This window comes from Zingiber officinale, chromosome 5B (genome assembly GCF_018446385.1).
Source record: "Zingiber officinale cultivar Zhangliang chromosome 5B, Zo_v1.1, whole genome shotgun sequence".
Taxonomy (NCBI): domain Eukaryota; kingdom Viridiplantae; phylum Streptophyta; class Magnoliopsida; order Zingiberales; family Zingiberaceae; genus Zingiber; species Zingiber officinale.
In genome coordinates this window covers 135,167,859-135,183,839 of record NC_055995.1, presented here as the reverse complement: position 1 = coordinate 135,183,839, position 15,981 = coordinate 135,167,859, and the positions used below count along the sequence as shown (strand labels likewise).

The window sequence follows — 15,981 nt, the reverse complement described above, 5'->3', positions numbered from 1 at the left end:
TAAAGAGTTTTGAGGTAAAACTTGCATATCATCTATTGCTCAATCATCTAATTTTGTTCTCGTGTTATGAGTACTCTGTCGTCTTTTGTGTTACGACACACTGTGACTTATGTTTTATTTCTAATGGACAACACCTAGAATAATATATTTTTTATTTAATGATACCTTAATCTATTTTATTACGCTTCATATTTTTTTTATTTTTCTATAAGATTTAAATTAAAAATAAGAACCACAACTTGTTTGATCAACTGGTATGTTTAAACTATTAGATTTTATTATTATCTGTCTCACTTTGTTAAATCAGTCTAAATTAATTTATTATTTCTGTTATAATAATTAATTTAATTACTACCCGCTCATTTGCTGAAAAAAACATATTCATAACACTATTCACCTGACTCAATTTCGATCCTACAAAATCAACAACAACAGAAATAATAATATTTTCTCCATATCCAACACAAGTATATCTATCTATATCTTATTAGATAAAACAAAGAAAGACTTAAAAACAAAAAACATGACGAAGTTGAAAATACTTGTCATTGCTCTCAATTGAAAGTTTAATCATAGCTCAAATGCTGATCTTTGGCAATTCTGATTCACATTCAAGTCCTAACTTGAACAACTAATTCTTTTGCTGTTTAACATACTTAATCGATAATATTATCGAATGCAAAATTAGTATTAGCCTGTAAAACCAGAACAAGGTCGCAATCTGATTTTCAAGGACAAAAGTATACATTCGATCGATATCTTATTGCAGAAGGCTCATCCACTCGCTGTAAATACTATCTGGATCCTCAGCTTCAACTGGCATGAAAAAAACTAGCAGAAAATATGATAGGTCATGCCGAGATACTGAGGCATTGTTCTTCAAGATCATTGCAGCTGAAATATAACTTGTTCGTGAAGATCTGGGTTGAATTTATTGAGTCTTATGTCAAGCATGCGAAGAGATTCAAACAAAAGTTAGCAGTTCTAGCCGCTATCTATTGCTATTGTTTTTCTTTCCATCTTCTGGAGGCAGTGACATAAATTGTATAATTTGCTGAACATGCTCAACATCAACTCCATATCGTTTGGCGATGTCTTGGACATCCATTTTACCTGGGTGGTCCTCGGCTTTACCCTGATGCAAAAGGATTATTTGACGAACATGCTCGATGGAAAGTGTCCCAGGAGGTAATGTATTCTGTTCACTTGCTCCAGGCTCTGCTCTTGAACTCCGAAGCTTTGGCAATGATCTAGTATATCTTTCACGTACGATAGCCTACAATCAATGACTTAAATTAGAGTAAACAATTTGACCAAATCAAAGGATGCATACTAATTAGTATCACATCACAATTGTAGTCTCGTGCAGAAACTTTGTTAGTGATTATGGCATTGGTTAACACACCGATTTGGGGGAAGCTGATGGATGAGATGCTTGGCGAAATAGAACAAGAAATTGAACCCCAAATGGTTACATTCTGCTCATTGGTCAATGCAGGGTGTCATCAAATAACATATAACAGGATTTCAGGAATTGGTGTTGGAACTACTACAGCTCCATTGTGAGATTGAACCTGTGACATGGCACAAGGGTTTGATTTCCTCCACTAGGGATGGAAAAAACTGAGATATCAGATACCGTAAGTCCTAGAAGGGATCTTTCTCATGTTGCTTGAATTAGAGATTTTGATATGGAAACTAAAAATCATAGTAATAAAATAAAAATAAAAAATTAAAACAAACTGTGTTTCAAGTAAGGTAAAAAATTGATAAAACTAAAAGTAGAACTACTCACCATTAAACTGCCTTAATTATTAGATACAACGACCTTTTTAGGTGATAAACAGTAGACCTACTCACCAAAAATAGAACCACCCGCTACATTCAGACTATCAAGTATGATTATTGCAAAATCAACGTGTTGTCTTAGGCTTAATTATTTAGGATCCAACTATACTCTTAATAATTCTCTCTAAAGACTAAAGTTCTCTTTAAACCTTCTCTATGATTAGTCATTCAAACATTAATCAATAATTTAATTAATGAAATTATATCTATATCAACTCTTTTAAATTTCAAAAGCAATATCATCCAAACTAAATTTTTCCATGACATTTTCTTAAAAGCTTCTTTAACCACTTTGTAATATTACTAAATCTATCATTAGGAAAAGTGTATATTGATTCTCAAACTTACCATATTTTCAATATTTAAACCTAAATAAAAAATGATAGCGGTGTAATATATCATAATGACTACAGTTTACTTGGTTACTGATGACTTAGTCACTAGCCACACCCTGATGCTGGCAGAGGTATGAAGAGAAAGATGTCACAGAATTGACAAGGGATCACTAAGTAGGATGCAGTGGTTATGAAGAAGATGAGGAATTGGGATAAGAGATGGAGTAAAAAGTAACAAGGATGAGAACAGGACACTGGAGAATGGGATGTGATATAAAAAGGGAGACCTGAATGATGGAGAGAAAAACAGATCACAAAAATGATAGGAGAGAAGGATAAGAGAGCAGAGAAGCAGAAGGGAAAGAATACAAGTAGAAGTCTAAGTAGGAGACAAGGGAAAGAGAGTTAAGTGAAACAGAGTGCAGAAGAATAAGAGGAGGGAGAGGGACATGAACAGGAATAGAAGAAGAGGGAGAAAAGTCAAGAAGCAAAAGTTTAATTCCAATACCAAACAGATTCAGGTATGAGAGAGGCAGTGGAAGAAAAAAAAGTCTTCAAATTACGATCACAATTAGTTAACTAAAAAATTAGATAGGAAGCTTCTTAAAGACACTAAAAAATGAAAATTATCCACTAAAATGAGAACTAGCTTGAGTACAAAAATGCAAAAACATTCCTAAAATCCCCCCGTGCATCATTTCCGAAAGGAAGGAATAAATCTACAATCAAATTGGAAGACCATGCTTGTTTTTTTTTTTTTTGAAAATGATAAAGAAATGATGATATAGAATCCAGGAGAGTAGGAGAGAAAGGCAAGGAGGTTTTCCTTATTCCTTCCCTTAAAATGACTGCAATTAAAACGAGGTGCAAAACAGAAGCAAACAAAAAATGTCCAACTCATAATTGAGTTTATCAACTTTTGCTTTGTGATAAACAATGAAAAGTATAGGGCGAACGCCCATTTCATAATTTTTCTTTTTCACTTTTTTCCAACCACATTTCTTATCCTTTCAACCTTCAAGTAAATAGTATTAAGAATAGTCTACTATAGATATAGAAGATTTTAGATAATAGAATACTAAAATTAGCTGTAGAACCATACCAGACTAATAAGATATTCCAAGAGCCCAATGAAAACGTCCCACAGAATTTTGTATGAAGAAAATGACAAGGAGTTTACAAGAGTTGAAAGAATCAAGTTAGGAGGGAATACACTAACACATCTAACATGGGATATCATGGTTACCTTTGAAAAAGTTCATACAACAATCTCACCCAATTTTCTCATAATTTATCATCAACTAGCTGCACCTAACTACCCTTAGATACCAATATTTTTTATTTTATCCGTTCTAGTAATGCTACACGTCCAACAATTATAGGGACATTATTTGTTATATATCATAAACTTTTTTACCTATAACTAGGGCTGTAAATGAACCAAACGTTCGTGAACAAGCTTGGTGTTCGGCTTGGTAAGAGCTTGTTTATGTTCGTTCAATATACACAAGATTAATTAAACAAAAAAGCTTGAACAACTCATTAAACTAAACAAACAAGCTTGAACACATATGTGTTCAGCTCGTTAACGTTCGTGAACAATGTTCACGAACCATATTCATTAATAAAACTCTTTTCAATATGCTAAATAAATAATAAAATAAAATAAACAAATAGGTTTAAATTATCAAGCTCAATAACTAATCAAACAACTAAAAGTTTCAAACAATCAAACAAGCTTGCATTGAGAGCTTAATAACATCTAAACGAACCAAGCTCGAGCTAAGTTTAAGCCATGATTGAATTGAGAGCTCGAAAACATCTAAACGAATCAAGCTCAAGTCAAGCTTCAAACGACCTTAAGCTCATAAAAAATAAACCAAGCCAAGCTTGAACAATCATTTCAAAAGCTTGGTTCATTTTAAGCTTGGCTCGGCTCGATTATCTTATTAAACAAGCTTGAACACCCCAAAGCTCGGTTCGGCTCGGCTCGTTTATAGCCCTACCTATAATTTCCATTAATTGTCAAAACTTTTGGTACTTGACATTTCAAATTTAACAATTAAAAACTACATGTGCTAAAATGGACGTGGACTATCAATTAGTAATTATGATTTAACATATATGATGGAATTAAAAAAGGTATGTATAGTAATGCAAAAAAGCAAGCATAGGAATCTTGAAAGTGAACCAATCCATGTACTGGTAAATTAAAACGTAATAAAAGAAAAACTCATATCAACCAGTATTAGAGAAATGATCAGGCATTGATCAACAAATAAATGTTGAAAAAATAAAGAAATGAAAAACTTGTTAATGAAGAAACAGATATACTAAAATTCTTTAGAAATTTTCCTTAACATGATCAGTTAGATGCATCAGAAACATACTGATACTTAATGGAGTATAGTTGTTGTTAGTAACTCAAAACACATTGTTCTTTCCTTCAATCAAAGTGACAGTTAAATGGAATAAGTAATATATTCCTGAAGATTCATAAGTGTCTATGCCTCAAGGATTTAGACAAGAATATGAAATTTTCTCACTGCAATATGACAGCATGGAATAACACATAATTGACAAATAAGAAACTAATATTTGTGAAAATATCATCAGCTACATGTCATATAATATTTACCAAAAGTACGTTGTGTAGAAAAAACCCCTATTCCTTAACAATTAAAGATACTAATTATTGTCAGTGAGGTGCTCATGACTGGAATTTCCTCTCTACAAGGAATACAAAAAAGACAACTAGATATCATTCTATATAGTTACAACTTTTTGTACAAACCAAAAATGCAGCATTTAAAAAAAATCATGCATTTCAATTATTACATGACTTAGGGAGGTAGATCCTAAATATTTTGATTTTGATGTTCATTGTTGCAAAGTTGAATATTATGAGATGAAGCTTTAACTTTTATTCAGATGCACACCACTGTTACATTGGCTAAAACACTTCATATGATTATGAGAAGGTTGCTCATTTGTAAGTACATCACAAAATGAGAGAAACAAGACAAAAGCAACATTAGATAGCCATATGCAACTGGTACAAGCCCCAGGTATACATGCATTTACAACAAAAATATATATATTTAAAAACACACGAACACATTTAATTTCTCACCTCACCCATTACTGCTTTCCCTCCTGGCCTAGACCTTATCCTTCCCACCATTTGTTTAAGCATATCATCATATTTTGGATCCCTGTCTTCAAGGACACTACTCTCATGTTCCCTCGTGGCAGTGATCTCTGTGAAAACAAAGGTACATGACAGTTAAAATGGTTTGATTGTGTATATGAAATTAGTACACAAGAAAAATGGTTTCAAAAACAAAAGTAACTCACAAGACAACTCTACATAGTACTAGGAACATTCAACAGGGGATAATATAACACCTCTGAGATCCAAAAGAATCATAAAGTTAAGTTTTCAGTACAAGGATAAAGTTCTAGTAAATCAAACAAGCATAAATACAATGTCAAAGGAATTTAAACAGACACGACTAGTGTTCCTATACTTGCAATAACGACATAATTGATAAGACTCCAATTCTCAAGCATACTTCATAACTGCCATGCAGGGTTTCAGTGAAATCAGAAGTGAGCATCAAGGAATAAAAGTTCTTTGTCAATACTGAAAACAAAATATAAGAGAGAAAATTTAAAAGGAAAGCATGGAATGATAGTTAGGCATCTATATGAGTAAAGGAAGTATACATCTGATTTCACAAGAAAACAAAGGAACAAAATACATTTCATTTTGTCAATTTCCTTTAGTTTCTCAAGGATGCTAGATGAAAATCATCACATATGGAGGACACAAATTTACTGATCATGAAATCTAGTATAACTCTATTTCAGTTCTCTCAAATTATTAAAAGTAACCTACGGAGAAAAAGATTTCAGGGCCCTTGCCAATTTTGGTGAGAATGGTGCAGCACAACCATGCGGGCCTATAGTTGTATGTGAGAAAACTAGAGATTACTATTCAGTAGAATATATAACAGATTTGCCCTCCTAATTCTTTTCTTAATATGTTCATTTTACCCCGTAGTCACCTTATCGTGAAAAAAAAGGAAAAAGAACTCATGTTCATTATAATGATTATTTGTGAATTCGCTATTGTAGTAACCAACAATATAGACTTCCTGTGAAAATTAAAAGAGATTGTAGAAATGGAATTGAAGCACAATAAAGATGTAAAGAGGAATTAACAACAAAAATGATATTTCATACTAAGTAGAATGAAGTCACCAAGCCCTTCCTAGTTTTATCTTTTTGAGCTTCCGTATGAAAATAAAAAGAAAACCCAAGTTTCGTTCATTTTCCTACGAGAAGAAAAGTTAATGGATAACCAGGTCATGGGACAAACGATAACAGGAAAGCTACTTCATTTCTGCACCTACGAGAAGAAATGAGAACCGGATACCTGCATCAGGAACTCCAAGCTGATCTGGGGCATCTGTGGACGAGGCAGCAGGAGGAGGCGGGTCAGCAGTGGCGGAGGGACGCGCAGGTCTCTGCGCCGGAGGCGGCGGCGGCGGGTCGATCCGGCTGGGCCGCACCCTTCCGGTAGCACGCCGCAGGGCCTGCCCCATTCCACCTTATCTTCGTTTCTTCTTCTCCTTATTCTTTCGAGATCTCTATGGTGACACCGACGGAAGAGGCTGCAGCAGCACCACCGCCGCCCTGCTGGCTTGCAGTTGCAGGCTTCTTCACAAGGGGGAGGATTCGGGAACCGAAGGACCTCCCCTCCGACAGATTTTGTGAATAAAGTTGACCCAAATTGAATCGAATAGGTCGGGTTAGGTTTTGATCTAGCGAATTATTCGATTTGCTCCCTGTAAATTTTCATTTTTATATTACCCCCTCCTCTGTTTCTGGTGTAAATTTGCTTCTTTATTATTCGAACTCTTTTAATAAATTTTTTCTTTTTCTTTTTATAATTATTTTTATTCTAACTAAATATAATTCACAAGTAAATGTAAATCACACAAAATTTGTTTATAATTGTTCAAATGACAAGTAAACTAAATGATAATTTTTCTTATTTTTTAAATATTCTATTCACTTTTATTTTACCACTTGCCAATTCTTGCATGGCCGTTACTGGGGCAGACACCTGAAACGTTTCATAGAGTTATATTTAACGGTGCCGTCTACTCACTAACATCTCTATTACTAACATACCCTCACAGTCGATGTATAATTACATTATAATTTATATGAAATGATGAAAAAAAAAGTATAATCAATTCAGGTGAGTGGCATTTTGGTAAATTACGGAAAAATTAGGTTCCTTTTCATACTCATAGATTTTTTCGGCAGTTTACCGTTTGAGGACGTTAAGCTCCGGCCGCCTTTTTCTGGCGGGCACATAAACCAGCAGCTTCCTCTGGAAGAGCAGCAGGGTTTAAAGCCTTCAGAGGCACGCCGGAGAAGGTATATAAGTCCCTCCTCCTCATCTCTTCTTCGTCTCATCGATGGCCGAGGAACGCGACGACGATCGGCCGACCGACTTAGAAGGTGCTCTGCTCGACAAGTTCCATTCCGGCTGATGTTTGCGCTCCTCATTGATCTTGTCCTTCTTCTTTTGTTTTGGTTGTGCTCAGATGAGATAAGGACGCTGGATTTGGATGAGAGAGGATGCCAGCTGTGGTCGCCACCGCCCACGCCGCCGGAGGCTGCGGAGGAGGCCGCCTATCCTGAGAGACCTGGGCGACCGAACTGCGACTTCTACATGCGCACCGGAGCTTGCCTCTACGACTCCTCCTGCCGCTACCATCACCCTCGCGAGCGCTTAGCGGTAATGATTCCCCGAGTTCTTTAACAAGATCACCAACTATTTAATTTCTTGTTCTTCCATCTATGGAATCCGACTGATCAATAAGCAACAAACCTTCTCAGGCGATCGCCGGAGAAGCAAGAAGCGGCCCCGTGGCACGCAAAATCCGAACTCCATGCAGGGTATTTCAGCAGCAAATTGAAAATTTTAAACTTTTTTAATTTTATTTTATTGTATCGATCGACTGATACCAGTTTCTCTTGTTCTTTCCAGTTCTTTGCCGATACCAGGACTTGTAAACATGGCGACGCATGCATATTTGAGCACACAGGGCAACATCGACATGCACGTTTGACACCTACTAACAAATATGGATTCCCCCTGCGTGTTGTCAGTCTTCTCTTCCCTTATGTTCTTTCAGAAATCCAACTCAAGCAAAAGCTGAAATTACTCCGTCTTCTTGAATATTTTCAGGGCAAAAAAGAGTGTTCCTTCTACATGAGGACAGGGCAGTGTAAGTTTGGAAGAACCTGTAAATTCAACCACCCGGAAGACTATGCTTCTTCCAGAATTCTTCAGTCCTCTGTACTGCCTCAGACAAACTTGCAGAGCTCTTTTGCACCCATGCAAAATCTTGGACCGAACAGTTTCATGGTCTGTAGTGCTCTTTCTATTCTTTCCTTGATTCCATGTTTGTTCAAGATGTGATGATGCTTCATGCACTCTCAGGCCAGCAACTTAAATGCTCCTCCTACACAGCACAATATTGCTCTTCGGGAACATTCACAATTTGGTTCAGGGATGCCCTTTGCTACCTACATTGTTCCTCAACTAAATTTGGGTGTGCCTGATCATGATGATTATAAAGAGTTTTATCCGAGAGTGGCTTCCCCGATCGACCAGGCCAGTGATGATCAGATCGAACACATGCTCCCGGACACTCTCGATCTCGAGTACCCGGCATTCGAGAAGGAGAGTTTCAGGAGAGATTGATTTTCCAAAGCTTTTGAATTACTTTCAAGGCGATTTAAACTTTATTATTTTCCTTGTCATTGTTCTTTGAATTACTTTTGCTTAAAGAGATTGAAATTTTCTGTTCCTGATTGAATTGATGTATTCATATGTTCAGAAATTGTTCAAATTCTAATAGTTTCACATGGTTGTGTGTATCTGAAAGTGATTTAGGATATCGATCGATTAGTGTTAGAGAGTAAACCTACACTTTCATTGCTGTGGAGGGCCCTTGTAACATAAATAAAACCTTGAGAGATAGGATCGATTTTTAAGAACTGACGATCTGAGTTTATCCCATCATACCCAGCGCTTGTGTACTTGCATGTACCTCCTTCTTTATCCATAGGGCCGGCACTAGGGGCTAGCGGATCTATATTTTTTTTCGAAAGATACATTTAAAGATTGTTAAATATTAGGGGCTTTTCTAAAATTTCTCTTTTTAAATAGAAAATGGCATCAAATGGTCAACAAAAGAAAACTCCGGGTGGTAAATGGAAAAAAGAGCGATTTCTTCGATCCCTCTGCTTGCGACGACCAGCGGAATTCGCCGAGCTGGGCCATCGGTGCGGCGGAGACAATGTACAACGGCGCCAGCGACGAATAAGGCGGAGGCGGACACGCTCTCGCTACGCATAAGAAGATCCCTTCTGCGTCCTGGGTCCGAATTCTTCGGCGACTGACGGATCCGGCGCCGGCGTTCAGTTTCGCCTCCGTCTCTAATTCGTTTCTTTGGTGATAATCTTGTCTGATTCAATATTAAGTCATGTTGTTGTTTAGGTGATAGATAATCTTAATACGAAGCAATGGCATGTGGGATTGGGGTAACCAGCAACTTCTGTTTTTGGAACTTCTAATTTGCTGATGCTTGCTCTTCTTCTTTATGTTCTATCTGGTAACTCAATCTCTATTTAGAAACTCTTGAAAAATGTGCATCACAAATTCACAATCCTGTCACAGTTAACAATCCTATGAGGAATGATAATGCAAAATTACTCCTTTGGTCACAATTTGGAAATATAAAGAGTATTCATACTATTGTCAACCAGTTATCTGAAAATTTTCTAGCATCAATGTTCTCATGTATCTTCTCTTTTCTTTCTTTTAGCATTAGGTTTCCCTTACACAAGTAAGAATTGATATGAGTGAGCTTGATGAAGATTCTGATGGTTTTTTTTTCTACCTTGCATATAACATAAACTTAATATTTAGAGTTGAAATTGGTAACAGATCTAAAATCCCTTGGTTTTCTACCCAAATTTAACTGTTAGTGGACTGCAGGAAATGGAGCTTATATATTTCCAAGATCTTATTTCTAATTTGGCACAATTTCATGATATGCCTGGAACCTTTGTTAAGATGTGTTTTCTAATAGTTGCATGCACATTCTTGTTCTTCTGTGATCCTCATAGGTGAGGTTTTTCATCAAACCTTTGTACCAATTGAAATATGCTGCAGAAGGACTTACCAAGTTTCTACTAAAGTAAATTGTTAATTACTGGTTAACGCTAATATGGATTTGTTTGAACTTTGAATAATCATAGGAAAGAATGCATAAAGAAAGTACTGCTTAGCAACTGTCTGCAGGATCTCATGGAACTTCACCAGGTATCTTTTCTACTGTAGATATCTGCCTTTTTAGTGCTACTTAGTTTTTCAATCATCAATGACTAAGCTATACAATTTTGTCTACTGAGAGATTTGCACCGTGATTGATACATATGCATGTCTATTCCTATTTATTATTTGCTTGGAGAACAAATTTTTTTCCTTCTTATTTTTCTTTTTTCTCAAACAACTTGTAATATCTGGTAGAGTTGTGCCTATTTTGAAAAGTAGGCATGGCTTCTTCTTCTTTAAGGCTTGGTGGACATTTAGTTGAAATGTTGGATGAGTTTTTTGGTTAGTATTCCATCAAAAATAAGACATGCTAGCCTAAATTGGATGTTTTCCTTTTCTCGTAGTCGCTTTGATCAATTTTGCTTTCATTTCCAAGTATCACTGATCAATTAGTTTTTCAGGTTTCTTTGGTCCTTGAGCTTACAAGTTTTATGCAATATGGTATTCTGGCCTGTGTTCTTCACTGGGTCACCATGCAAGACATATATTTGATGCTTGACTCAATGTATCTATAAAAGAAAAGGGGTCAAGCATAATTCAACATGTTCAACGAAATAAAACAGAGTTCAAAAGGCATAATACAAGTAGTAACAAGCAATTATGTAGAAATACCTATGTCTGAGCTTTTAGCAAAATTAGGTATGTTGATGCATGATTCCCTTTCTTGTGAGTCTTCCTGATTCAACGAGAGTGAGGAAAAATAAACTACCACTGTGATTTACTAAAAATCAATAATAAATTTCTATGATTATGCAAAGGCACTTGTCATTGCAGTCAACACCCGAATTGTATATTGTGATAAAAATTGCTAAAACATATTGGCACTAAGGAATTTACACATTGAATTGTCTGCTATTTCTATGCTCCTTTCTATTTCTATGATCAGTACAATTATTATTATTATTTCTTTCCTAGCATTATCAAATCAGAATTACATGTTAATCAACAAAGCACACTTTCCGGTGTGGACCAGTTCCAACAATAATTTGCTTTCCAGAATCTGTTTGGTCTCACTTTGCCATTATCCTCTTATGCTTGATTGAATGCATACGTATTGAGAACTCAAATCAGCATCTAATCAACTTATTGCTTTCAACCTTGTTTATGATGCCCTCCATAAAAGCTCATATCTTTAACAATACATTAATACTGATAATTGACAACATGAAGGCTAATTAATTTGCTCTATAATTAATTTTCACACCTCGCAACAGCATCAGTAAACATGAACTCATATGTGTTATCTCTCCATCTATGTTGATGGTTAAAGCCATAGAGCACCTGCTTCCCTTAGCAAGGGCACAAGATTGCCTCCAAGGTGCAGCGACATGACTCTGTCCGTTAAGCCAATAAGCCGGCCACCAATAAAGACGGCTGGCACTGGCGGCCTTCTCCCCAACAGTTTTATCAATGCCTTCTCCATCTCTGCTCCTCGTGGTTCCTGGTCAAGCTCGTAGACTACAGCATTAACTCCTAGCTCATGGAACAGGCTTTTCACAGTGTAGGTCATGTAGCATGAGCTCAAGCTAAAGATGACCACAGCTCGTTGCGAGGCTAAATTCATCACCTTATCCATATAATTGTGACCAAGATTGTTGGGCAATGGCTGAGTTGTAGTTAGCTATGGGGTGTTTGAATTGTGTATATATAGGTGTGCAAAAGTTGCACTAGGACTTGGAATATCAACAATACAAGCGATTTGACATCAGAGGAGGGAGATAAAGTTGGTAGTTGAAGGACTTGGATAATGTGTCCTTTTTTCCATTTTTTTTTTTTGGTTTCAGGTGCATATATAGATGTGGCCAACACAACACTTGCAGGAATATTTTGGATGCCAAAAAAGTGGATTGGATTTTGATAAGGATTGAAATTCCCTCTACGTGGTTTTGGATTGCAATGTGTGTACTGGGGATGTCTCTGGGCATAGGAAGATGCATGTATAAGGGAATCAAATGTGCTACTTGGCAGCATATGGGCAGATGGCAAACATGATCACATGGAGATTGATCGTGAAGACAGCCATTTGCAATCGGGAGTACGATAGCGTTGACATCTTAAGATACCCTGCTTTGCTCTCTATGACATCCTCAAGTGATGGATTGATAGCATTTGAATGGAAGGAGAATAGAGGAGGGAATAAGAATAAGATGCATTGACTTTTAGTTATATTGCAACTTGAAGTGTTTATCATTTTTATGGATGTTGAAGATGTGGAAAGTAATCTTTGAAGTTAAGATGGGGAGGGATTTAACTTGCCGTGCCTATTTTGAACAGGAATTAGTCTCATATCTAATATGGTGCAGGGATGCCTGCGATTAAGTAATGTACCCGGAGAGCATATGCTTAATTAGGTGAAGGACCTTCTTTTAGTTGTAGAGAACACTCTTTGTCGATTAGCTGTAGAACAAGTTTAAATTTCGGTCAAACTCGACGGCTAAAAGGGTGCAACTAGCCATACACCGAAAAATCTTATGGAGGGTCCCGCCATAAAATTTCTGTTCTATAATTTTTTTTTCTCAGAATATATTCTTCATCTTCCTGTAGCATTATCCTTGCTCAAAACATGAATCTTCCATCTGTTCAGCTATGTGCGCATTGCATATATGAATAAAATCCTGCACCATTATACTTTTTGATGAAGGATCAGGTCTCAACCTTTGAGCAAATTAAATAAATTCATGTACCTCAAAGTTGATGTTTCTTGAGCTAAAGTTCCATTGCAGGACTCATCTTCTTCAAGTGGATCGGGTCATCACTTTGTCAAAGAGATTTTGAATATTTTCTTCCAAAGTTATATTCTTCTAAAGAGATTTAGTGTCATTTTTTTTTCTTTCTTTTATGGAGAAATATTGTAGATAATATCATGTTTTGTTTTTTTTTGTTTTTAAAAAGCTTAGATGCTTTGATGCGGCTTTTGTTGTCAAAGTGATGGCTTTAAGAAATGAAACATTTTTATTATTGTAGGGAGAAAAATGGTTTTATAATTTTTATCTTTTATTTTTATCCTTCAATAATAATGATGTTTTTTCTTCTTCTTTTGTTTATTGAACATGTAATGTCTCATAAGGTATGGTAGATATATCATTACTGTTTGTTGGTGCTACATATATTGCTTTTGAAAATAGCACCACTTTTAGTTTTATCGATTTTTTGATAGCCCTAGACATTTTTTTTCCCATTAAATGATATATGTGGTATTTTCTAGCAAGTAAACATTTTAGCATAGAATCAATACAATAACCACATATAGAAGGCTCTAAAAGCTCATCTCTATATCGACTAGAGTTTTTAGTTAAAGTTATAGGTGGAACGATAGAATATTGACTAGGGCCTTGAAGTTTGCCAAACTAATAGAAGACTGCTTAGACGACATAGGCTCGGGGGCATTTCAAAAATAATCAAAGGACTCAGAGTACATCTTTTGCCAAAGTTACATCCTATCAAGAAGGGGTTGTTAGAGCTAGGAAGCCCCCATGGGCTTAGCTGAGGTGGTAGTTGAATGGTTATTTGCCACTTGAGGTCAAGGGATTGAACCGTAAGACTGGCATAGCATAATGTAATTTCCTGCACCTCATATACTCATCCTCCATTTACCTACCTCCTCAATTATCGTGATTTATCTCCTTCGTATTGATCCTGTAATTGACTGGCGGGGGTGGTGAGGACGAGCGAATCGTCTTTTGCCATCAGGAAATATATTGCTCTTACTTTATTATACAAAGCTCTTATTGAGGGCACAATAAAAGAAGGATATAGCTAACTTTCTTACTCAATATTTTGTGGGTCAGCAAGTGAAGGTAAAACATTAGCACTATCTTAGAAAGCTCTGGAGGCCCCTATTCTAATATTAAAATAGAAAAATATTACTATGAATTTTGTCTCGGTGCTTCTACGAACTCGGAAGTGACTAACTTAGCAGAGTTGTATTGTTAAGAGGTCATCGAATAGCATAGTGATCTAGTAGTAGATCGAGACTCTTAGTTTGTAGTTTGCATGTTTGCATTGGGTTATAGGCTTGGAGTTGCATTTTGGTATTTAACCAACAACTAGTGTACATCATCTCAATAGTTGAGGGTATGCTTCGAGCATATGCGTTAACTTTGCTAGCAATTGGGAATATCCTCTCCACTTAGTTGAATTTGCTTATAATACTAACAACCACTTGTGCATTTATTAGATGATACGCTTAAAGGCATTATATGGTGACGAGATTGAGATAATTGAGAGGATCAAAGAGAGATTTAGGGTTTAGAGTTTATAATCTAGAGTAGATAGAAGAGGAGCTATAATTTTAAGTTCTTAATAGGTGATTATATATCTCTATCAAAGGTGTCGTAAAGTTTGATCACTAAAAGAAGTTGCTTCCTTGATGTTTCTAACAATTTTAAGAGCGAATCAAATACACACTTGCTTTGTTTTCTACTTCAAGCAAGGAGCATCAATCTTCCATGTTTTGTTGTTGAGAGAGTATGATTCTGAATCTAACATCCCATCTATAAAACTTGTGAAGAGGCTCATACAGTTTTCTTTTATACACAGCTTCTAACTTCATAAAATTTAGCAATTGGCTTGCTGAAAGGTTATATCACCAGTCTCAGGCTACTGGTTTTGGAAGTTGAAAGTAATCTTCTTGTGTCGATTCATATCGTTCAGATATCTCGTCGCATTGTACTCCTCTTCGTCATAGACCTCATCAGAGTATGCCCTCCTGCTGACCTGGTCCTGTTACACTAATTCTGCTCTCGTTGTAGCCTTGGAACCTCCACACATCAAGAAGTCTGTTATCCTTCTACTTGCGTAATGAGATTGATAAAGGTGCATTATTTCTTCTTGCATTATTTCTTCTTCTTCTTCCTGTCTTGTCTGAGAAAAATAGTTAATTTAATTTGTTGAGTTCGAGCAGAGATGGAAGCAATGTCAGTCAAAGGAGGAGGGCAGAGGGAGAAGAGGTGGCCGCGAGAGCTCCGCTCGAGGAGAGGCTAAAAATGGAATAAGGCTGGCAATATCACCTAAAATTGAGCGAAAATGAATTCTTTTTTTTTTTGTTTTCTTTAAAAGATCGTCTTAAATTCCACAGCTTAAACTCTCACGGTGACACTATCAGACTGTAAACTCATGGTCACGATAATGTCAGGAGGTTACGACGATCATGAGTTTCCACTGGGCTTTACAGGTAGTTGGGATTGAAAGACATACAATTCCAAGACTTGATCTCACTTGCATAGGAAAGATTCATGTACCAAGGCCAACCTCATCTCCGATCAACCGTGCTGGTAGCAGCAGCAAGCAAGAGGGCTTGTGTTTAGCATTGTCTTGTTTTGCCGCTGCTCCTCATCACAATCTGTGAAAGATGCATGGAAGGTTAGAGAT

General features: G+C 36.4%; 1 protein-coding gene and 1 long non-coding RNA gene across 2 annotated transcripts; one reads left to right on the top strand and one right to left on the bottom strand.

Moving 5' to 3' along the window:
- Positions 1–529: 529 nt before the first annotated feature.
- On the bottom strand, positions 530–6,977 carry LOC121986158. The gene is made up of 3 exons (XM_042539985.1): positions 6,625–6,977; positions 5,317–5,444; positions 530–1,276 (listed from the first exon to the last, which is right to left on the bottom strand). The coding sequence occupies exons 1-3, from the start codon at positions 6,791–6,793 to the stop codon at positions 992–994; spliced, it is 582 nt and encodes a 193-aa protein (XP_042395919.1). The 5' UTR covers positions 6,794–6,977; the 3' UTR covers positions 530–991.
- A 2,496-nt stretch (positions 6,978–9,473) lies between these two features.
- LOC121986157 lies at positions 9,474–13,632 on the top strand. Its single transcript, XR_006113349.1, has 3 exons — positions 9,474–9,726; positions 10,536–10,599; positions 13,335–13,632. It is a non-coding gene; the product is annotated as an uncharacterized LOC121986157 (long non-coding RNA).
- The last annotated feature ends 2,349 nt before the right edge of the window (positions 13,633–15,981 follow it).